The 20483-nt window shown below is 39.9% G+C and overlaps 1 protein-coding gene across 1 annotated transcript in view; it reads right to left on the bottom strand.

Moving 5' to 3' along the window:
* Positions 1-9882, bottom strand: part of LOC308103572 (steroid hormone receptor ERR2-like) — a gene marked incomplete at its 3' end in the record, with an annotated part of 44488 nt that extends 34606 nt beyond the window's left edge. Inside the window, exon 1 of the mRNA XM_080453615.1 lies at positions 9733-9882. Coding sequence (XP_080309741.1) covers positions 9733-9782 — 50 coding nt within the window. The 5' untranslated portion in view covers positions 9783-9882. The remainder of the gene's footprint in view (positions 1-9732) is intronic.
* Positions 9883-20483: the final 10601 nt, after the last annotated feature.

Genomic DNA, 20483 nt, shown 5'->3' with positions numbered 1-20483 from the left:
GTTTGGGGCAAACTCTATCAGCTTTAAACTGAGTGGCCCCTTCTCGGCTGACACATAGATTACACTGTTAGTCAGCCGCTAAAATGACTGTGAAATAAATGGAAATGTAAGGGGGGGGGTGGAGGGTGTGTGCGTGCATGCATCTGTGTGTGTGTGTGTGTGTGTGTGTCTGTGTCGCTGAAATGTTAAGTAGTAACAACAACATGAACGTAACATAGTGTTGGCACAACTGAAGGTCATCAAAAATATGGATAAATGTTATAATAAATAAATATGTAAACAAATACGTAATTGTGTGATTAATTTTACACCTGGCACAATGTACAGTATATGAGGCTGAATACAGAGCAGATTGGAATTTGTGTCACTGAAAAATGCATCTGTAATAGAAAACAAAAAGGAAAGCAAGGTAGCAAGCTTTTACAATTACAACTGGGTTTCACGCTGTGAACCGGTGATTCTCAACGCATCTGCAGCTGCAGAATTTGGAAGAATCCCTTAGAAAGTTTTTCCAGTGCGAACAATGCTGCTTTTACAGTATGTGGCAGATGTAACACACACGCAAGCACACACACGCACACGGACACGCACGCAAGTACACGCACACAACACGCACACCGCGCACACAACACACACACACACACACACACACACACACACACACACACACACACACACACACACACACACACACACACACACACACACACACACACACACACACACACACACACACACACACACACACACACACACACACACACACACAGAACTTCCAGCATATGGCCTCTTCAATGTCATTGCCACAAGGAGAGATTGCATAGATTTCCCTCATGGATGATGTCTCCTTACCTGGAGTATCAACCTCCATCTACATACACATCAACTACCTCCAGGAAATTGCTCTCCCTGCAAAGTCAAACACACCCCTAACTGCCTTTAAAAAAGACTGAAGGAGGAGGTTATGGGGGAGAAAGAATAAACGAGCACAGACTTAAGCCGTCATTGGGAATCAGAGAGGGACTCGTGAGGGACAGTTACGATATTGATTTCATAAATAAACAGAGATGGCCATCGATCCTAATGTTATTTTGCATTTCAATTACTGCCCAGAAACATAACCTTCAAACGTCTGCTTCTCCACAGTAATAACATCCACTGATAATCACAAGCGAGCCTCGTCCCGCGCAAATAGGCTTTTCTCTCGTTCTCTTTTTTTTTCTAAATGTGTAAATGACACAACTTTGCATTTGCCTAATGATATCAGAGCATGGGCTGAATTTCAATTGCGACTCAAGCTTATACAGTAAGCGCCCCGGTCAATTGACACAATGCAAATTAACGCGGTGAAGAGGAATTAAGTTCACAACGTGGGACCTCGTGGAGCAACAATGAGACCCATTAAATTAAACATGGTGGCCAACCAACACTCCATGATTAGGCACAGTGTCGGTGTGTCTATATGTGTGTGTGTGTGTGTGTGTGTGTGTGTGTGTGTGTGTGTGTGTGTGTGTGTGTGTGTGTGTGTGTGTGTGTGTGTGTGTGCGCGTATCTGTGTTAATTTCATTTGATCAATAAAACAAACTCATTCTAATTCTAAGAGGTCCCCTCAGAGAACTCCGCATTCCCCTCAACTTAGCATATCCACCAAACCCCCGCTTTCAGGTTTTGATTGAATGGTCGCTGCAGAGAGCGTCCATCTACATCCTGATGAATTCAGAGTCCTTGACAACGTGCCTAAAGGATATATCTATATCAAGAAGGGGGTCATGACATGTAATGAAGTTATTTCTCCTCTGATGCAGTCACACGGCACCACTCCCCCCCATACAGCGCCGATGTACCCTCGCGGTGGCTATCGCCATTAATAAACATGTCACTCTGAACACTGGGAACAGGGTGTCATGCGTAAAATACATGCAAGGGTTCTGCACATGGATGTTCTACATTTTTTGTTTTGTTTCCTTTAACCACTTGAACCAGTACCTACTTTGGGGGGACAAATTGCAGATCTATAAGCTCACAACGGACGTCGCAACGTGTTGTGAGCTTGTAGGTCGGCTATTTCCTACAAACAAATTTGATGTCGAGGGTAAAAAGAAACCACTTAAACCAGTACCTACTTTGGGGGGACAAATTGCAGATCTATAAGCTCACAACGGACGTCGCAACGTGTTGTGAGCTTGTAGGTCGGCTATTTCCTACAAACAAATTTGATGTCGAGGGTAAAAAGAAGCAGATCTAGTATAGCGCCTTGGGGGACCCCGGTCAACTAAGTATAGTTCTTTGACTCCGTTATGAATGGTCTACTATTAGGGAAGTAAGCAAACAGTTTAAATTGCAAGGCAAGTGGTGTATTTTTTTGCCTAATAATGGGAACATAACGGAACACTATTCCACCACCTGCTCCCGCCATCCATCAGTACACTCATACGTCCTGATGGCTTCCTGTTACTTAGGCCTGTCCCACTCATTTTCACTGCAAGCAGTACACATTTAATACCCTGACACTGTGCAAATGGACCCGTGTGGGTCCATTTTTACACTCTGGTGGTTAAATTAACGCTACATATTTGTCTGTGTAGAACCACCATTTAAGACAGGAAGAGGTCGTGCCCCTCTGGGAATCTTGTTTTAATCCATTCCATTCATTTTGCTTCAATTAATGTGGTGTCATTTACAGTGCAGTGGTGTTCCCGGGAAGTGAAGGAAAGCAAGTAGACTTCTGTGGGAAGTTAAATTGCACACAGTGAAATCCTCAGTGTCAATTTAACACTGAGCGTGTGCAAATTTTGCATCGGTATACTCGCAGAGTTACAAATGAATAAATACTGAAGATTTTACTGTGCATCACAATTAACTTTGATCGTAGACTAAGACAATACTTTTTTTTTGCGTCTTTGGCTTTCAGAAATGTCAATACAAAGGATTTGACATAACCAAAGGATGATTAATTTAAGGGATAAATCAGTGCAATATTTGTAAAATAAATAAATAATATTAGGCAAAAATACTGAAAGAGTAAAATCACAGAAATGTGATTTAAGAAAAAAAATGTTTGCGTAGCATATCCCAAACTAATAAAGGTGTATTCCTTTACCATTGCACCTATAACACATAAACATACACATCTCTCTCGTTCATAAATATCTGACATGAACACATGACATCTGCCATACATGTATACTGTATACACCGTATGTACTTTAGCACATCATTGATTGCGGTATTGGATTTTTACTCTTATATTATGGCTGTTTCCAGCAGTAATCCTGAGCTTTGGCACAACACAATATATGTGAGTAAGATCCATTTCAGCTGCTGAAGACATGAGACACCTCAGGTTACACTACATACTATAGAGCCTTCATCTGCACCGCCTGGAACACACCATACACAACGTATGGAAATGCTGTAAGCTATATGCCTGGAAATACTGTATGCTAATATCCAGCTCACAGCTAAATATTGTGCTCAGAATTTGCATATATATACAAAACTGTTTCTCTGGGTCAAGTTTTCTTAATGTAAGGCAATGTAAAGACATACCGAGAAGCAATTAATGAGGGGGCTAAAAGTATCTACACAAACTCGTCCAACTTTCTCTACAAACCTGATCTCAGCCCAGCTTCTTTATCTGATCTCTATTTCAGTCTTTGTTCTGTGCCACAGCATACGAAAAATGGTGCAGTGTGAAGGTAAATAAATTACACTAAGGAGGATAAGTTGCAACTTACTGTACCATGGTTTTTATTGTTTTATTATTTAGTTATTATATTGAGGGCATTTATTTCTCAGATGTGAATGCATAACTAACCCTACATCCTACATTGCATGATGTGATAACAGTATGTGATTCTCTTAACCCAGTGGTTCCAAAACATTTCAATGTCAAAGACCACCAAATTGATAGGTATTTGACTGCGGACCCCCCATCTGATAAAGAGTTTGTGCCAGGGACCCCCATAACATTAATGTTAATCTGCCGGGGACCCCCTGGAACCCCCTCAAGGAGCCCTTCGGGGTCCCCGGACCCCACTTTGGGAACCACTGTCTTAACGGACATAGTCAGGTGTTCCCATGATATGGTGTGGCTAAAATTAGACCGCAGGTCAGTATGTGATTCCTCCGTCTCATCCGTGAGTGTGTGTGTGTGTGTGTGTGTGTGTGTGTGTGTGTGTGTGTGTGTGTGTGTGTGTGTGTGTGTGTGTGTGTGTGTGTGTGTGTGTGTGTGTGTGTGTGTGTGTGTGTGTGTGTGTGTGTGTGTGGGTGTGTGTGTGTGTGCATGCTTGTGTGTTTATACGTGCACATGTATGTGCATATCGTTGGCGTTGCTGTCGGGTAGAACCGTATTATCTCCATATTTTAACATTTTTCGTAAATTAATGCCATACTTCGTCCTACAAGAGTGTCACACAAAAGTAGTGAAAATAGCAGATCTACAAGCTCACAAACGCGTCCGCGTTTGTGAGCTCGTAGATCGGCTATTTTCACTATGGTTTTGTTTTATTATAAGAAAAGGAACGGTTTTGGATATACAAGGTTTCCACGCGACAGTGACGATATACACTTGTACGGTAGGTTTGTTTAGTACAAGCACCTGTATGGACTAGTATGGACATACTAAATCAGTGGTTCCCAAACTTTTTAGCTCAAGACCCAAAAGAGAAATCAGATGTTTGTCCGGGACCCAAACTGGTGAAAATAACAGCTCTAAAAGCTCACAACATGTCGATTCACGGAGCGTTTTGAGCTTGTAGATCGGCTATTTTCACTACTTTGTTTTCTAATTTATGGATTTTTTTAGATTTTGTTTTGAATTCATGAACATTTTTGCTTTTTTTTTAATGTTTTTTTAAAATGTTTTGGAATAATAGTAATTAAAAACAAAATGTAGGAAACAAAAAATAAAGGGATATTTATTGTGACAATGTAAAAATGTGTCCGCGACCGACAAATGGGTCCCGACCCAGTGTTTGGGAAACAGTGTACTAAATGGACCCAGGTATGATTGAAAATAAATAATAAACTAACTAACACACTCACAAGATGAGGCTTTTTCATACCTCTTCTTTGTCTCGTATAGCCCCTCAACAAATCTAATTTCGGTAAAAAACATTGGCTTTCAGAATCAAGCTCTGAAAATGAAAAGTCTGTGTCATTAATGTAAGTACAGAAGTACTGATCTAGCATTAGTCACAGTTGTAAATAGACAGTTTTATTTTAGCTGGGAAGAACTACTTTAGTACCTTTGGCATGTCATAAGGTGAACATTCAGAAAAAATAGGCAAATATTTGGCAAAAATCGCAACAATCTGTAAAAATAGACAGAAAAATAGCAGATCTACAAGCTCAGAGAGCATCGCATTGTGACGTCTTGTGAGCTTGAAGAGGGGATTTCACTATTTGACGTACAACAAAGTATATAGGGTTTATAGGGTTTAAGTGGTTCAAATAGTTGTTGACTGAAGATCATTAAAACTCACTGTGTTGTATGTTGCCTAAGGATGATCCAATATAGACATGTACTTTAGATGCACAGTAAAAACCTGAGAGCTCATTTAACACAGTGTAAGAATTGACACGTAAGTGCACTACCGTGTACAGTACTTTGGTGTTATATTATTTTGTAACAGAGGGTGGCTGCAGGTAATTTTGACCCATGTTATAAAGACAGTCTCTGATTTACACTCAGGTTTGCAATACAAAACATGTCTCTAAAATGTATTCTTCTTAAATTCAAAAACATTCATTCTTAACACTACAATACAATATCATTATCATTCCACTCAGTTGTCGTGACAGGGCTAATGAATAGAGAAACACTACTATGACCTCTGTGTGACGTTGTACCAGTTTACTTAAACCCCTCTCGTTTAAAGTAGGCAATAGCTAAGTGCCATTTGAGAGTCATCCTCTTTTACGACGACAAGATACCGTCATACCATAGCGCACTGGTTCTCAACGTGTGGTCCGAGGACCACCACAGGTTCCAAATGTCGATTCAGTTCCATTGTGTCCACAGTTAAATGAACACTGACAATTTTACAGTGTATATTGGGATTCCCAAAGATGGAAAAAAATCTCCATTTGTTACCTCTCAGAATTACAGGCCCTGGACCCCTGGTGGGGCCCAGACCAGACATTGAGAAACAGTGCTAGCGTGAGAAGTGGACATCACACCATTAGCATCTTTTGCCTTGGGCTAATAGGCTAGTTAACTGGCCAAAGCTTCCATTGGGGTTAATGGCATTCCCAAAGGCCAAACCTACCTAAGCTGCCCCAGTGTCACAGATTTATGGTAGATTTACCTTGGCTTTGACACACATTTCAGCCTGTATATTCTATACAGTAATAGTACTGTAGAGAGATACTGTAATAGTAGATACAAGACATTCCACCACAAGGGAATTTTCAAGAATTATTTTATTTTCTTAGCTGTAGACAATTATTTAGACTATTATTATTATTATATATTTATTATTCATTCATAATTATGTACTGTTCGTTTGCTCAGAAGTCTGATGTTTCTTAAAGTTACTATCATCATCATCATCATCATAAACTTAAGGCAGCAACTACAGTATGATATTGTCAATGTTGGGCGGAAACCTTGTATGTCCAAAACCATTACTTTTCAGGAAATGGAAAAATTACATGTGTTCCAATGAATCCAATGTGGTAATGATTTAGTCATAAGCTCTTAATACTTTTCATTGGTTAAATATTTATGAAACCCACAGGCACACTTAACCACCATTTTGGTCATTATAGACACAAACGTTTTAAATAGCCACTAAACAAGCTCAAGACACATCGCATCGTGACGTGTGCTTGCTTGTAGATGGGCTAATTTTGCTAATTTTGCACAACAGTGTCATATGACAAAGTGTAAAAAAGGGCAATAATTTATGAAAAAACATAAATAGATGAAATGTGGAGATACAATGTTTCCGCCCGACAGCGACGATATCATAACCATGAATTGGTACAGGTGAATGGCAGCATGACAATATCAAAAGGTAATTATTTTGAAAGTTTGGTAATGCCCTCGTGCATGTTCTGAGTATTGTGACGTTACTATACATAGGACACATGGACTGTCCCACGTAGAAAATTGGACAGAAACTCAGCACTATGCAAAATTAAAGATTCGCATTTGCACATATTCTCAAATACTTGTACATGCCAGCACATACATACACACAAGCCCCTCCCCCCTTACACGTACACATGTGTGCGCGGACACGCGTACGTACGCACGGCACGCATGTATGCACACATGCACATGCACACATGTGCGTGCGTGCGCGCGCACACGCACACGCACACACACACACACACACACACACACACACACACACACACACACACACAAGCACAATGTAAAGAATATAAACTTCTATCTCCCAATACACAAGCATAAACAGATGCAATTTCTCAGGCTCCCAGGGCTTTGGTACGTTTCTTTTCCTCATCTCAGTAAAATATAAAAATCAAATCGATATTTTTTTATCTTTAAAATCAGTGGATAGTATTTGTTAAATGCAGAAATTTCTGGAATTGACAACTGCGGTAAAGATTATGGTGTATATTGTGGAATTGCAATATTGCTAAAACAAGAGATTAAAATCCTATATATTTTTTAATATATTTAAAGGGAATACAATCTAACTGTTACTTTTGTGTCAGGGAGATAACAAAACAGCAAACATTTCTTTCATTTGGTAAACAGTATTAATTCTGTCAATCCTTGGTTCATAATTTTCCAGCAGGTCACTTTGAAATATTCTTTATCAATTAATGAATGCATTTACTTTGAAAAGTGCATTTCCAAGTTTTATACTAACACCACTGTGCACTGTTCCTTCCCTGCACTGTTTAAGCCAGGAGAGATAGTCACTCTTATTCTAATCCTTTATAGTGCAGCTGTTCAGTAACATTTAGTTTACATTTCTAAATTAAAACTAATAACAAATAATCATGTGCATTAACATTTAAGTGGCTGTTTGGAAATAATATAAATACTTTAATTAAGATTTTGAATGTTACAAAGGGCATATAAGATCTATAGCTATGCTGGAACAATTCTCTGTAATCTGTTATTACAAAAGGCATTTACTTTGATATATAATTCAAGAATTAATTTTATATACAAGTCAGAGTAAACTAACTAAAACTAATTAAACACTTGATTTTTGTAAGAGGTTTTCTGTGTAGAGTAATAGACGCAACTTACAAGCTCGATAAAATTGTGCTTTGCTCATATAACATACAGTACACACACACACACACACACACACACACACACAGGTTTTTCCGTGATTCTATGTAATGAGACTTACAGGTTTGAGACGGTCATAATCGTAGTCCCGTACAAAGTGCCAAGCAGTTTAAACCTTCCCAATCCCATCTACAGCTTAACATTAAGAGGGGGCCATAGAACGTCTCCTCCTCAAGTCATAATTAGCTCAACGAAAGGCCCTCTTTTTCCATGTATTCAGGACTATGTGTATAGTAATCATTCATGTCAGATTTCAGTGTTTCATCCTAATCCTAAACTAATTCAGATTGCTGAATCATGGCGATTAATACGGTTTTGTATAGTTTTTCATGGAGTTTATGTTCTGCTGTACAGTAGGTACACTGAGTGCAGTACGGTAAGTAGTTTTAACTTCTCTCGGTTCATACCATCTGTAGTCTTTTTTACTAACATTCAGAATGCTCAGAATTACATTAATTGTAGGTTTCTTGTCTAATTCTCCGTAACATACTCACTATGGGATCCCATAGTGAGTATGTTACTCCGAATTCTAAAGAAACCGGGGTTACATCCGTAACCCTGAGTTTTGTAGGTTGTCATATTTGAATCAATATCATTTCATATCAAAACTGGAGTTTGAAGGTTGTATATTTCAATCAATATAAATAAATCAAAATTGCTTTATTCTGCATGTAAAACAGATGAATGTGCAAATGCACACAATCATTTCTATGTATGAACAATTGTTCAAATGAATGTACTATAATGCTAGTTGAATAGGCTATAGTAAAACAACAGTGAACTCTCCACCATATACGCTCACTCTCACTCTCACTTCCTTTCTCACATAAAAACACAAACACACACACACACACACACACACACACACACACACACACACACACACACACACACACACACACACACACACACACACACACACACACACACACACACACACACACACACACACTGTGTGACCACAGCTGTTGCGGGAGGATCTCTGTGCAGATATCATTGTCATTAATCTGCCTTTGGCTGGCTATTCCCCGTGGCTCGGGGTAAGCCCTGTATCCTAACGCAGAGCTGTGCAGCTCTGTACGGCACGACACTCAGACCCCCACCGACCCCCAGGAGGCTACGCTATGCCAAAAGTCGCCTGGTCCATCAGCACTACCTGCTGTGCTGCTACACACTCTTCCAAGCAGCGTTGAGTTCTGCCGCCGCTGTCCCATTCATGGACGGGGATAATATCCCAGAGCTCCATGTCCAAACTAATTATTTCCCTTCTTTGAAGTGACTTAATTCCGATTTTGGGCCGATGCTTATCTCTTTTGAACAGTTTTGTTTATTTTGCCCCCAACATACAGACAAAAGAAAATGGATAAATAAATAATCACATCACCTGCGATGGAGACAAATGGGTAAACAGAGGAAGCTGAGACTAAAACAAATAGAGATGCACCTACTGGTTGTGGTAGCAGAGAGGGTCTGGGATGCACAGTTCGGAAACATCCATCAGTCCAGGTTAAGCAAGCATTCCAGGTGTTGTGATATAAAAGAAAAATGACCGAGGGGAAAGCTGGAGGAAATTGATCAGTTCCTGAGTCTCCACATCACTCTTGTAAAAAAAAACAAAAAAAAACAAATACCAGTTCAGGTGCTCCTGGGTGTCGCCTCCCCTTCACCTCCCCTGCTCAGCCCTCCAAAACACCTTTGCCTTGTCCTGTCAAACTCCAGTCTGCTGCACAGGTGCTGCTGCACTGCTCAGGCTGCGTACTGTATATTGTTTGAAGACAGTGCAGATATGCTGTGATACAAAATATACAGAAGTGACAGGAAGAAGACGCGGATGGAGTGAAAGAGAGGAGGTACAAGGAACAGATGGGCAAAGAAGGGAAAAGAAAGAAAAGAAAGAGGGGGAGTGAGAAAAGAGAGACAGTGAGAGGCAGATGGATAGAGAGCAGAAGTGGTGAGAGCGCACTAAAGCTGAGCAAGTCAGTGAGGGGATTGAGGATCTCCATTGAACAGACGGTTGGTCTTTAAGAACAGAGGGAGTGGCTGGATGAGAATGTGTTGGCTGCCGTTGGCTGGTTTCACAAGGGCAGGCCTGACTGTGGCCAATGGGGATGGGCGGATTGCAGTCAGGGGGAGTGGCTAATGGATAACCAGTCACTGCCCAGTCATTCACAAGGGAACTCTGCAAAACAAATAAACACACACACACACACACACACACACACACACACACACACACACACACACACACACACACACACACACACACACACACACACACACACACACACACACACACACACACACACACACACACACACACACACACACAGTGTAGCCACATCTATGAAAATATACTTTATCAAAATCCATTACTGCATTTCTAAAGATGAGCAGTGGTTGTTTTAAATTTCTATACAAAGAAACAACAAAGAAACCAGTGACTCCATCATGAGCTTCAAAATGACAGTGTCGTCTTCAGACTGAATACATATGGAAATAACAGTTTGAAAACGGTTATTGGAGTACTTTGTTCACATATAAATGTCACACTTACATAATCTGTCTTTACATGTTACACTGAAAAACAACAGAAATCGGTGTGTGGGAACCATTCACCGAGGAGAATCTGGACACGTCTGTTGTCTGTGCTTAGAGGGCTCAACACCAGCTCACAGGGCTACAATCCCACTTGCATGTGCTTTCATCTTCTCCTCCGTGCGCTTTGCTTTTCACACAACCACTTGCCGCACAAAAATATGGGAACCACAGTATTTCAGTGTGTGATTTATGCATCTCACAATGAGATTTCACAAAATAAACAATGGGGCAGATAGGGACCGGGAGTTACAATGGAGTTTCAAAGATGATGATGATGATAATTATCATTATTATTATACTTTATGATGACAATTATCATGATGGTATAACATTTTCAGTACACAATGTCTATAGTGGACCTTTACCACTTAGTCTGTAGTGTGACAGTACCCCCATACTTCATCAACCCACATTTTCCTGATCAATACAAAACCCATCACACACTCTTATTGATCACAGCAGTGCCATGTCACCAGAAGCCTCAGGACAGAGACTATCCCAGGCCCAACTGTCTGCTGTTGGGGATTTTTTTCCCCTCTTTTTTGTGGGGGTCTTTTAAATGAAAGGAATTTCTAAATTAGAGCATTCTCTTTTCCTGTCAGTCCGAATTAGAATCATTGTTGATTGGTTGAAAGTTGATTGGTTTAATATAGGGGCTGTGCATTCTCTATTAAATTGGTGATCAATATTTAGGGATTTAATGTAGTTTAGTAAGTAGCATAGCCAGTTGGAACGCCAGCTATCCCGTGGTCAGTCAGTTTGAAAACATCCAGACATAATCAATAGGTTAGACTTGCTTATGTATTTAAAGAGGGACAGAGCAAGAGACAGAGACGTTTCACCTTTGACTTGTTAAAAAAGATAATCCGAAATATGCAAATAAAGCAAATATTTGTTTAGCTAGGGCTATTTTTGGTTGACAATTCAAAGGCTATTCAGAAATGTCAAGAAAATTGCATTAAAATGGTTTGTTTAAAAGACAGTATTCAGGTTAGAGTAATATAGGTAAAGCCTACGGTATTAGTGCAGCAAAAGACAGAATACTAAAGTTGTTGATCTGGTAAATCAAGCACCTTTTAAATCAGGAAATCTAAAGCCCAGTTTATACTTTGTTGCACGCTTTGTCGTGATGCAACGCGTTGTGAGCTTGTACTGCATATTGACTATTTTGGGTGTGTGACACCGCTATTTGTGGGTATAAAGTAAGCTTAAGCAGCATTGAAAATCACAGGTGTGTCAACATCTGTTTTAACCACTTGACCCCCCCCCCCCCAGCATCCAGCATCCATATTCTGGGGGGGGGACATTAGCCAGAAATAGCAGATCGGCAATTCTTCGCAAAGACATTTGGTGTAGACACAGTACAGTTGCAACTCAGGTCAGTTTCACTAAGAATTAAGTGTTTAAGTCAGGGATATTCAACTAGATTAGGCAGGGGGCCACAATCGTAAAATTACTTGAAGTCATGGGCCACAAGACCGTGAAAAAAAAACGTTTAACCGCTTGTTGTGTGCTATAGGTGCGATAGGACACAATAATGGACACATTATGTCCATTATGGTAACTTATTAGGGCCTGCTTCATACTGCATTGATGCATTTTGATGTTTGATAGGAGCATTTCTGTGTCAGTCCTTTATAGTGCACAGGCTTAGATTTTGATAAATTAAGTAGATATTTCAGTATGTTCTGTGCACGGGTCCCTGGCATGGAAGCATCTTTGTAAAAAGAGTATTGGGGACCAGGTGAAGTGTTTACATGTTCGTATGAATGAAAGGATTTTTCATTTAGTTTGTTTTGAGTACCGGGGGATAGAGCACAAGGTCTTATGTATTTGAAGTGGATGAAGATGGAAAAGATGAAAGATGGACAAAATCCACAAAGAAATAATGGATTAGGAGAATAATTTATTTGGTGTAATTACCTCAGAAATAGTTACAGATGGATGGTTTGTGATGGATGCACTGCACTCAAAAACCCCTGTTGTGGTTTGTAGGGACATGGTGAAAATAATCATAATAATTGCCTTGAGCTTTTGCCTTACTTGCTACAGTACATTATTCTGAAAGTAGTTAGAAGCATGGAAGTAGACAACATTTCCGGCTGTTTTGTTTCTTTGTACCATGAAAAGGTCTTTATACTTTTTAAAGATATTTCTGGGGCTTTTTCTGCCTTTATTTAAGAGGACAGTAGGCTGACAGGGAATAGGGAGAGAGATGGGGGGGGTGACACACAGCAAATTCAGGAGTCGAACCCGCAACACACTGTAAGACTGGATTACCAGCCTTTGTGGTATGTGCCTGGACCGGTAGGCCAGGCACATGTACTTTTGATACTTAATACATATATTTAACACCAGATGCTTAAATACATATGAAGTGAGCTACTTTAACAATTTGACCCAAGTGATTTTCTTATGGGGTGACTTACATTTACCCGCATTTGGGTTCCTGTAGCAGCAGTGTCTTGACTGCAAATGCAGTACTGTTAATTTGGGACCCTGAGTGTCCCAAATCACTAATATTCCTCCATTCTAAATAGTAGCCTACATTTTCTTCTTATCTGTTAATGGTTGATTAACCATTAACAAGCTTCAGTAAATGGTTTACTGAAACATTCAAAATGGTCATCCTGTACAACCAACCATATAATAAATATTTACATTTAATTTAACATTGGAACATGTAAAAAGAACATGTTCCAGGGGCCACAAGAAAGCTCCGCTGGGGCCGGATTTGGCCCGCGGGCCGCCAGTTGAATATCCCTGGTTTAAGTGGTTAAGTTCATTCATCAGTGTGGTTAATGTGAAGCGGGCCTACATTGTTCTGTAGGTCTAAAGTGAAGCTATAATGTGCTCGTGTGTTCCTTGGTCCCCGCCCTCTCAGCCCGCCAGCTTACTCACAGAAGGGGGACACTGGGATTCATGGCATCTGACAGGAAATCTATAGACCGCACAGCCTGTAATCCCGCCATCACGCTATCACCAAACGATGGAGCAGTAATCCAATCATTTAGTCTGTATTTACCCAAAACAGATTTTCAGCCCTATGACCAGGGCCTGGGTATTGGCTCTTTAAGTGCAACACAGTATCATGGGGTCCAAGATTTTTTTCACAGGGGATGCCTTACAGTACATGGGTGACATCTGGAAGCAGTGTTATTTCAATTAAATTTTGATCAATTATTTGATCATTTTACTTGTTTTGCTCCACAAATGTTTACTTTTTTTCCAACCACACTGATTTAGTTTAATTTGCCATCTTTCTCATCTCATCATGTTGGCAGTACCTTATTTCAAGTGCCTCTAAAAGTTGCATCATAGCGCCGTATCTTCGGTTTAAGATAAGTGGACTTTTGTTTGTTACTGGACTTGCTGCGTAGCCACAGTTCAGGCTCGTATGCCTGCATTCATGAGCATAAAAAACATGCACACAATGCATAGAGAGAGAGAGAGAGAGAGAGAGAGAGAGAGAGAGAGAGAGAGAGAGAGAGAGAGAGAGAGAGAGAGAGAGAGAGAGAGAGAGAGAGAGAAAGGGAGATAGAGGGAGGGAAAGAGAGAGACACAGAGAGAGAGAGAGGGAAAAACTGATATGATTATGTTACAAGCAATCTGCTACTTGTTGAAAAGTGAAAAAGAACCGATCACTATCTGTCAATAAATGGTAATTAGATTTTGTGGTGGATAGAGGGATGCAATCTGCCAGTCACACAGGGGTACGTAATTACAATCCTGATTCATGAGCATACTGGTCTTTTATGAGTGACCTCCGGACACCCATTCTGACCTCAGCTCAGTACCAAACACAGATTCTGTGTCATGGGGCAGACCACAGCATGTGCACTACCTTGTACCTGTATGACACTGTGGGACTGATGATATGTGTGTCACGTTTTTCCACTCAAAAATCTGTTTGGACAAAACGTTAGGCTTCACACTCTCTCCCATCTTTGTCACTTCATGTGTTCCAGAAAGCTTTAATGTCTCAAAAGTCCTTCAAAAAAACTAAACATAAAAAGATAATTGCAATAGCGCTTTACATTTATTACATCAGAAGTGAAATGGTTTACTGTATTTAGACCTTTTGATTGAACGAAACGCCAGTATTTCTCGGTTCATTGGTAATGTCCTTCAGCACTGCTTCTGCACTATATGGTTTAACTGGCAAACAGATTCTACTGTGCAGTTTGGAATTCAAAGTTGCCTTTGCTTCTGCTAACAGGATGCCATTCAGTAGGAAGTTACCGTTGACAAAAAATGTACTGATGTAAACTTACAGTAGCTGTTGCCATTTTGTGCTTTAAAGGAGAATTCCGGACATTTTAAGTGTTATCTTTGATGTGTCGTTACTCACCTACCGACGTAAACAGTGGCATTGTTTATTTCCAGATATTCCCCTGTCGTCATATTTTCAACCTCCTCCGTTGTCATAATGGGAGCGCGTGTCATAGGGAAATTCGTCTATTATAACCGATGCAAAGTTATTTTTTTCTCTACTACTACTCATTGTGGAGTCTGATGATAGTCAAACATGCAGTGAAAGTTCCTGAGAGGCTACCGCTAATGACGAACGAGCTAACGCTAGTTGCTTGTTTCTCTCCCAGAACCTGGCAACTTGGTGTTGCCATGTTGAGAAACAAGCAACTAGCGTTAGCTCGTTCGTCATTAGCGGTAGCCTCTCAGGAACTTTCACTGCATGTTTGACTATCATCAGACTCCACAATGAGTAGTAGTAGAGAAAAAAATAACTTTGCATCGGTTATAATAGACGAATTTCCCTATGACACGCGCTCCCATTATGACAACGGAGGAGGTTGAAAATATGACGACAGGGGAATATCTGGAAATAAACAATGCCACTGTTTACGTCGGTAGGTGAGTAACGACACATCAAAGATAACACTTAAAATGTCCGGAATTCTCCTTTAAGAGTCCTTTTCCCTTGGCAACGGGTTTACCAAATACTGTACGTGTTTTCATTCATAATTAAAGAGCTATACTGTATATATACTGTAGGTTGAAATATAAATGACCTGGTACTGAGCTGTTAATTTTTATCTTACACATATTATACATCAACCGTTCTCTGACCTTTGCTCAAAGGCCCCAAATCATCAATGGTTAACAACGCAAAGCCATGCAATATGGGATAAATAGCCTGAATGAGATGCCATAACATGAAAAACTATTTACTTTCAATTAAAGCAAGTTTAGCCAGTGGCTACAGTTCATTTCATTTGATTGCTGACAATTAAACTAGGGTTTATATTTAGATCTAAGATTACCCTGCAGCAGTAATACATGATGGTGATTTATTGACAGCAAGCTAACAAGTGTTTGATTGTAACAAATGTGGTTCAAGCCATCGTTCCTCAGTTAGAGAGCTTCATAATTGATACAGATCACCTTACCAACCTTTTCAAGTAATTCATCATAGAGTTCAATAGAAGGAGTACCAGGGAGACACAACCACCGAAGAGATCCATGCTGATCGGTAAACCCCCACAAACCACAATATGATTATTTAAAGGACCATTTGATACATGAGAGCCAAGTATACATTCCATACAGCACCACAGCCATAGCATAACCTACTAGAACTCGGTACTTCCAGGTTCTTATAGGAGAAAAACAGACACTAGCCTATAAATAATTGGCTAAAAATAATTATTTTAATCATATTTGTGTGGGCCAAGTTTTGATTACGCTATGAAAATGATAATTTAAACCAATCTTTATCTGTCTCAATAGTACTTTACGCACCTACGGGGCTGCATACAAAAATAGATGCAATTTAAAGGAATACAAACAGTTCATTTTATGCACATCCTCCAATTAAAACAATCAGGCTGCACTTTAAACTCAAAAGCATTAATTCTGCACAAAAAGTTAATACAAAACATCAGAAACTCAAGACGTTCACTGGATGTTCTGTTGAATATTAAAGCTTATGGAACCATCATTTACACCGGTTCTTTTAGATGACATGCGCTTATTTCCCCCGTCTGCTGGAGGAGTGTGGAGAGGGATAATTACTATAGCCACAGGGCTGCATTAATCAGCTGGGTGCAATTGGTGTTTTTTTTTTATTATGTTCTCCTCTCCCTCCTCAGGCAACGCTGACTGAGGTACCACCAGTAGTGCACGGGGGGCCGGCAGAGGGCCGCGTTTAAGCCGCCCGTCGTACGACGGTGTCTCGTGCCGAAAATAGCCAATATACAAGCTCACAATGCAGCGCTTTTGCGCTGCATTGTGAGCTTGTAGATCTGCTATTTTCAGCACGTGACGCTGTCGTACAACAGAGCGTAAATTAGGCATTAGCCCCTTTGCCCATTCACGCTGGGTTAATAAATGCTATTAGCCTCTATCTCTAGCCTATTAATTTCTCATTTAACTGAGGCCAGTTCAAACAAAAACCACATAAGCACTGGTGTTAATCAGGGACTCATAGCGGGATTCAAATATCTTGATTGAGTGTGCCGGCACCGCATAATATGGGGATGTTGCGTTTGCTATGAAGTCCAGCACTGGGAACAAGACATCCTCCTCCTCCCCCCTGTTGTATACAACAAAGATCTCCTGGATTGGTGACAGCAACGTTTTATGAGACCTTTCCATTCGGTCAATCACTTTATGGTTGCCATGTTAATCCTGATGATTTGGACCCATGTTCTATACTGTACCTTCAGTCATTTGGTCATTACTGTACCAGAGTCATTTTGGTCTCGGGAATTCTGTGAGTGGTTATATAAAGCACAACCAATTAATTCATTATGTTTATCTTCATGAATTGCTGTAAGTTGGCAGTAAACTACTTCTAACTCTAACAAATTTCAATTTACAGTATGCCCAAGATATCAGAACAGACTAGGCCTAGACCACAGGATTTCCCACAAGTTTAAATCCAGTGGATTGTCCCGAGTGATTGGAGGGTATAACATAGCTGCCTCTCAAATAACAGAGAATAAAAGGAATATTGAATAGGCAGTGGTTAAATCCTGTTCAAGCTTGGTGTCAGGAGGACTTGCATTTTGTCAAAGTTCTAGATCCCTTGCAGCCTTCTAGTTCTAACAGTCCATGTTGGCTTGAACCCCGGCTATATTTGTATATGGTGTTTGAGTAAATGTGAATTTAGTTTACACTTATGTGCTGAGAATGAACAAACTTCAGGAATCCATATCAACTGCAACAGAGATGTGACTCTTTATCACAGTCAGATATATATCCAGTCCAATATTGCAATATTAACACTGTTTTGAAGAAATACATTATTTTGAACTTATATAGTACTTCTTTACATAAATGGCTTTATAGAGCTGACATTACCTGTATGCTAAAATCAGCCAATCATTCTTGCTAGAAACAGCTAGGGTTGTAGTCGAGACCACCTAAAGCGAGTCCAAGTCAGTACCAAGTCCGAGGGGGGGCGAGTCCGAGTCAAGACCGAGTCCGAGAGGCCAGGGAGGGGGTCGAGTCCGAGTCAAGACCGAGTCCGACGGGAGGCGAGACCGAGTCGAGGCCGAGACCGACCGGAGGCGAGACCGAGTCGAGACCGAGACCAGATTTTTTTTTTTTTTTTTTTTTTTTTTTATAGAAAATGTTCAAATCAGCCTCATGGTGGCGCTATGACAGGCCACAGGAAACTTTGCACACTCCCTAGAGGCCAAGGAAAAACCCTTGCCCTGCATTTTTCACATCTGCCTGTTAGAGCGCCACCAGGAGGCTGACTTTTGTAAAACAAATTTGTTGCTATTACTCCTTCAGATTCTATCCAAAAATCACGCAAATCAGTACACAGTATCTCTATAGTCATGTGATCAAGACGGATGTGTCCGATATTTCATATTGCATCCTAATTTGCTAACATTAGCTTCCAAAGTTTGCAGGATAGATCAGTTTGGAACAAAATGCCTCAAATCATGAACGCAGCATGCGATTTCCGTGAAATTTTCCACACACATTCCCACTAGAGAGGAAGAAATGCCGCCCTTTTCACATTGGCCTGTTATAGTGCCACCAGGAAGCAACAATAACCTACCTGACCTGGCGGAGACCTGTGCTCCGAGGAGCACTTTTTCTAGTTTTGTTTTGTTTTTATTTTGACATTTAAAAAATTCTTTGCATCTTTTAATGAATGGCAGAGCAATTAGCTATTTAGTTATTTTTACTGAATTAATTACATCTCATTGGTAAACCTAGACCAAACAACAATGACCAAATTGACCAATGAGCCATTATCATCATTACACATTAATGTTCCTTACAGACAGAACAATGAAAACTACTCCCCTTTAATGACAAGGATCCATCATTACATAGCACATCGATATGTGCTACTTTAATGACTGAATTACATGTGAATGGTAAAGTTATTGACCAACTAAGTCTCACACCCCAGCAATGAATCAGTGTTTCAAACACTGGTGAGACATTCGATTTAAACGCACTGTCATTCAATATGCGTTTGCATCTTCAGTTTTAAAATATGTAAACGTCATAATAACAGGCTACAGTAGTTATATATATATATTTTTAAAAGCAGATCTACAAGCTCACAATGCGTCCCATGACGCATTGTGACCAGGCCTGGAATTTCATCATTTTAGGCCAGGGGCAAGGCCACTTGGCCTTTTGTCATTTTCTAGGGCACAATGGCCAAATGCCAGGGATTTTTTTATAAAGTCCACGGACATAATGAATTTAATTTGAAGGTTAAGGATGATTTTATTTTTAATATAGTAAAAGAATAGTATAACTATCTGTGTAATATAACCCATATTGGCAAATGACCAATATTTGTACTAAGTTATATTGGTCTCAATATTTGTCACATTCAGCCCTGGACTTCACTGACTGAAGTAGGGGTCATATGAATCACATTAGATTCACAGATTTTATGTATTTTCCCCACAAATTATTTTCATTCAAATTAAATGTGATTGAACTTGCACTAACAATGACTTTAGTTGATTTTGCACTATTTAAAATATAATATTTCTTAATTATTAATAATTGAAGCTTGTAGATTGGCTATTTTCACCAGTTTTTAAATAATAATAAAAAAAAGGAACATACAAGGTTTCCACCCAACAGCGACGGTTCTGTATCAGTACATGAGTCAGTTTTAGCATATTTCATTCTAATTGGCTACGATGACTGCCTATGAATTTCATGGCCTGGGTAGGTAAACCTGGCCTGGCGGAGATATGCCCTGTTGCGCACAGCAGAACAACAGGTGAAGGCAATGAACTTAAACAAGGACTGTACTGCACAGCAAAAATTGCTCAAACTATGTCAAACTGTCACATAGCTGAAATAAACTTTCCATTTAGATCATTGTTGACAAACAAACAGAACATGGATGTTGTTTGCAAAAGGATTATTTATTTCTTGTCCATTTGTTTGTGAGGTGAGATCACAGCTTCTCTCTACTTTTGGGTGATATTGATAGCCTATAACTTTGAATTTGTTTGCAGTTCATTTCTATTGCTTACTGGATATTAAGACTAATAATTTTGGGATTTCGCTGTATTTTGTCAAATGTATTAATCTATATTTTTCTGTTGATCAAGCCTCAGGTTTTGTGATTAGATGCGCACACGCG

This window comes from Gymnoscopelus braueri (assembly GCF_963280865.1).
Source record: "Gymnoscopelus braueri genome assembly, chromosome: 16".
Lineage (NCBI taxonomy): Eukaryota > Metazoa > Chordata > Actinopteri > Myctophiformes > Myctophidae > Gymnoscopelus > Gymnoscopelus braueri.
This window is presented reverse-complemented; position numbering and strand designations above follow the sequence as displayed.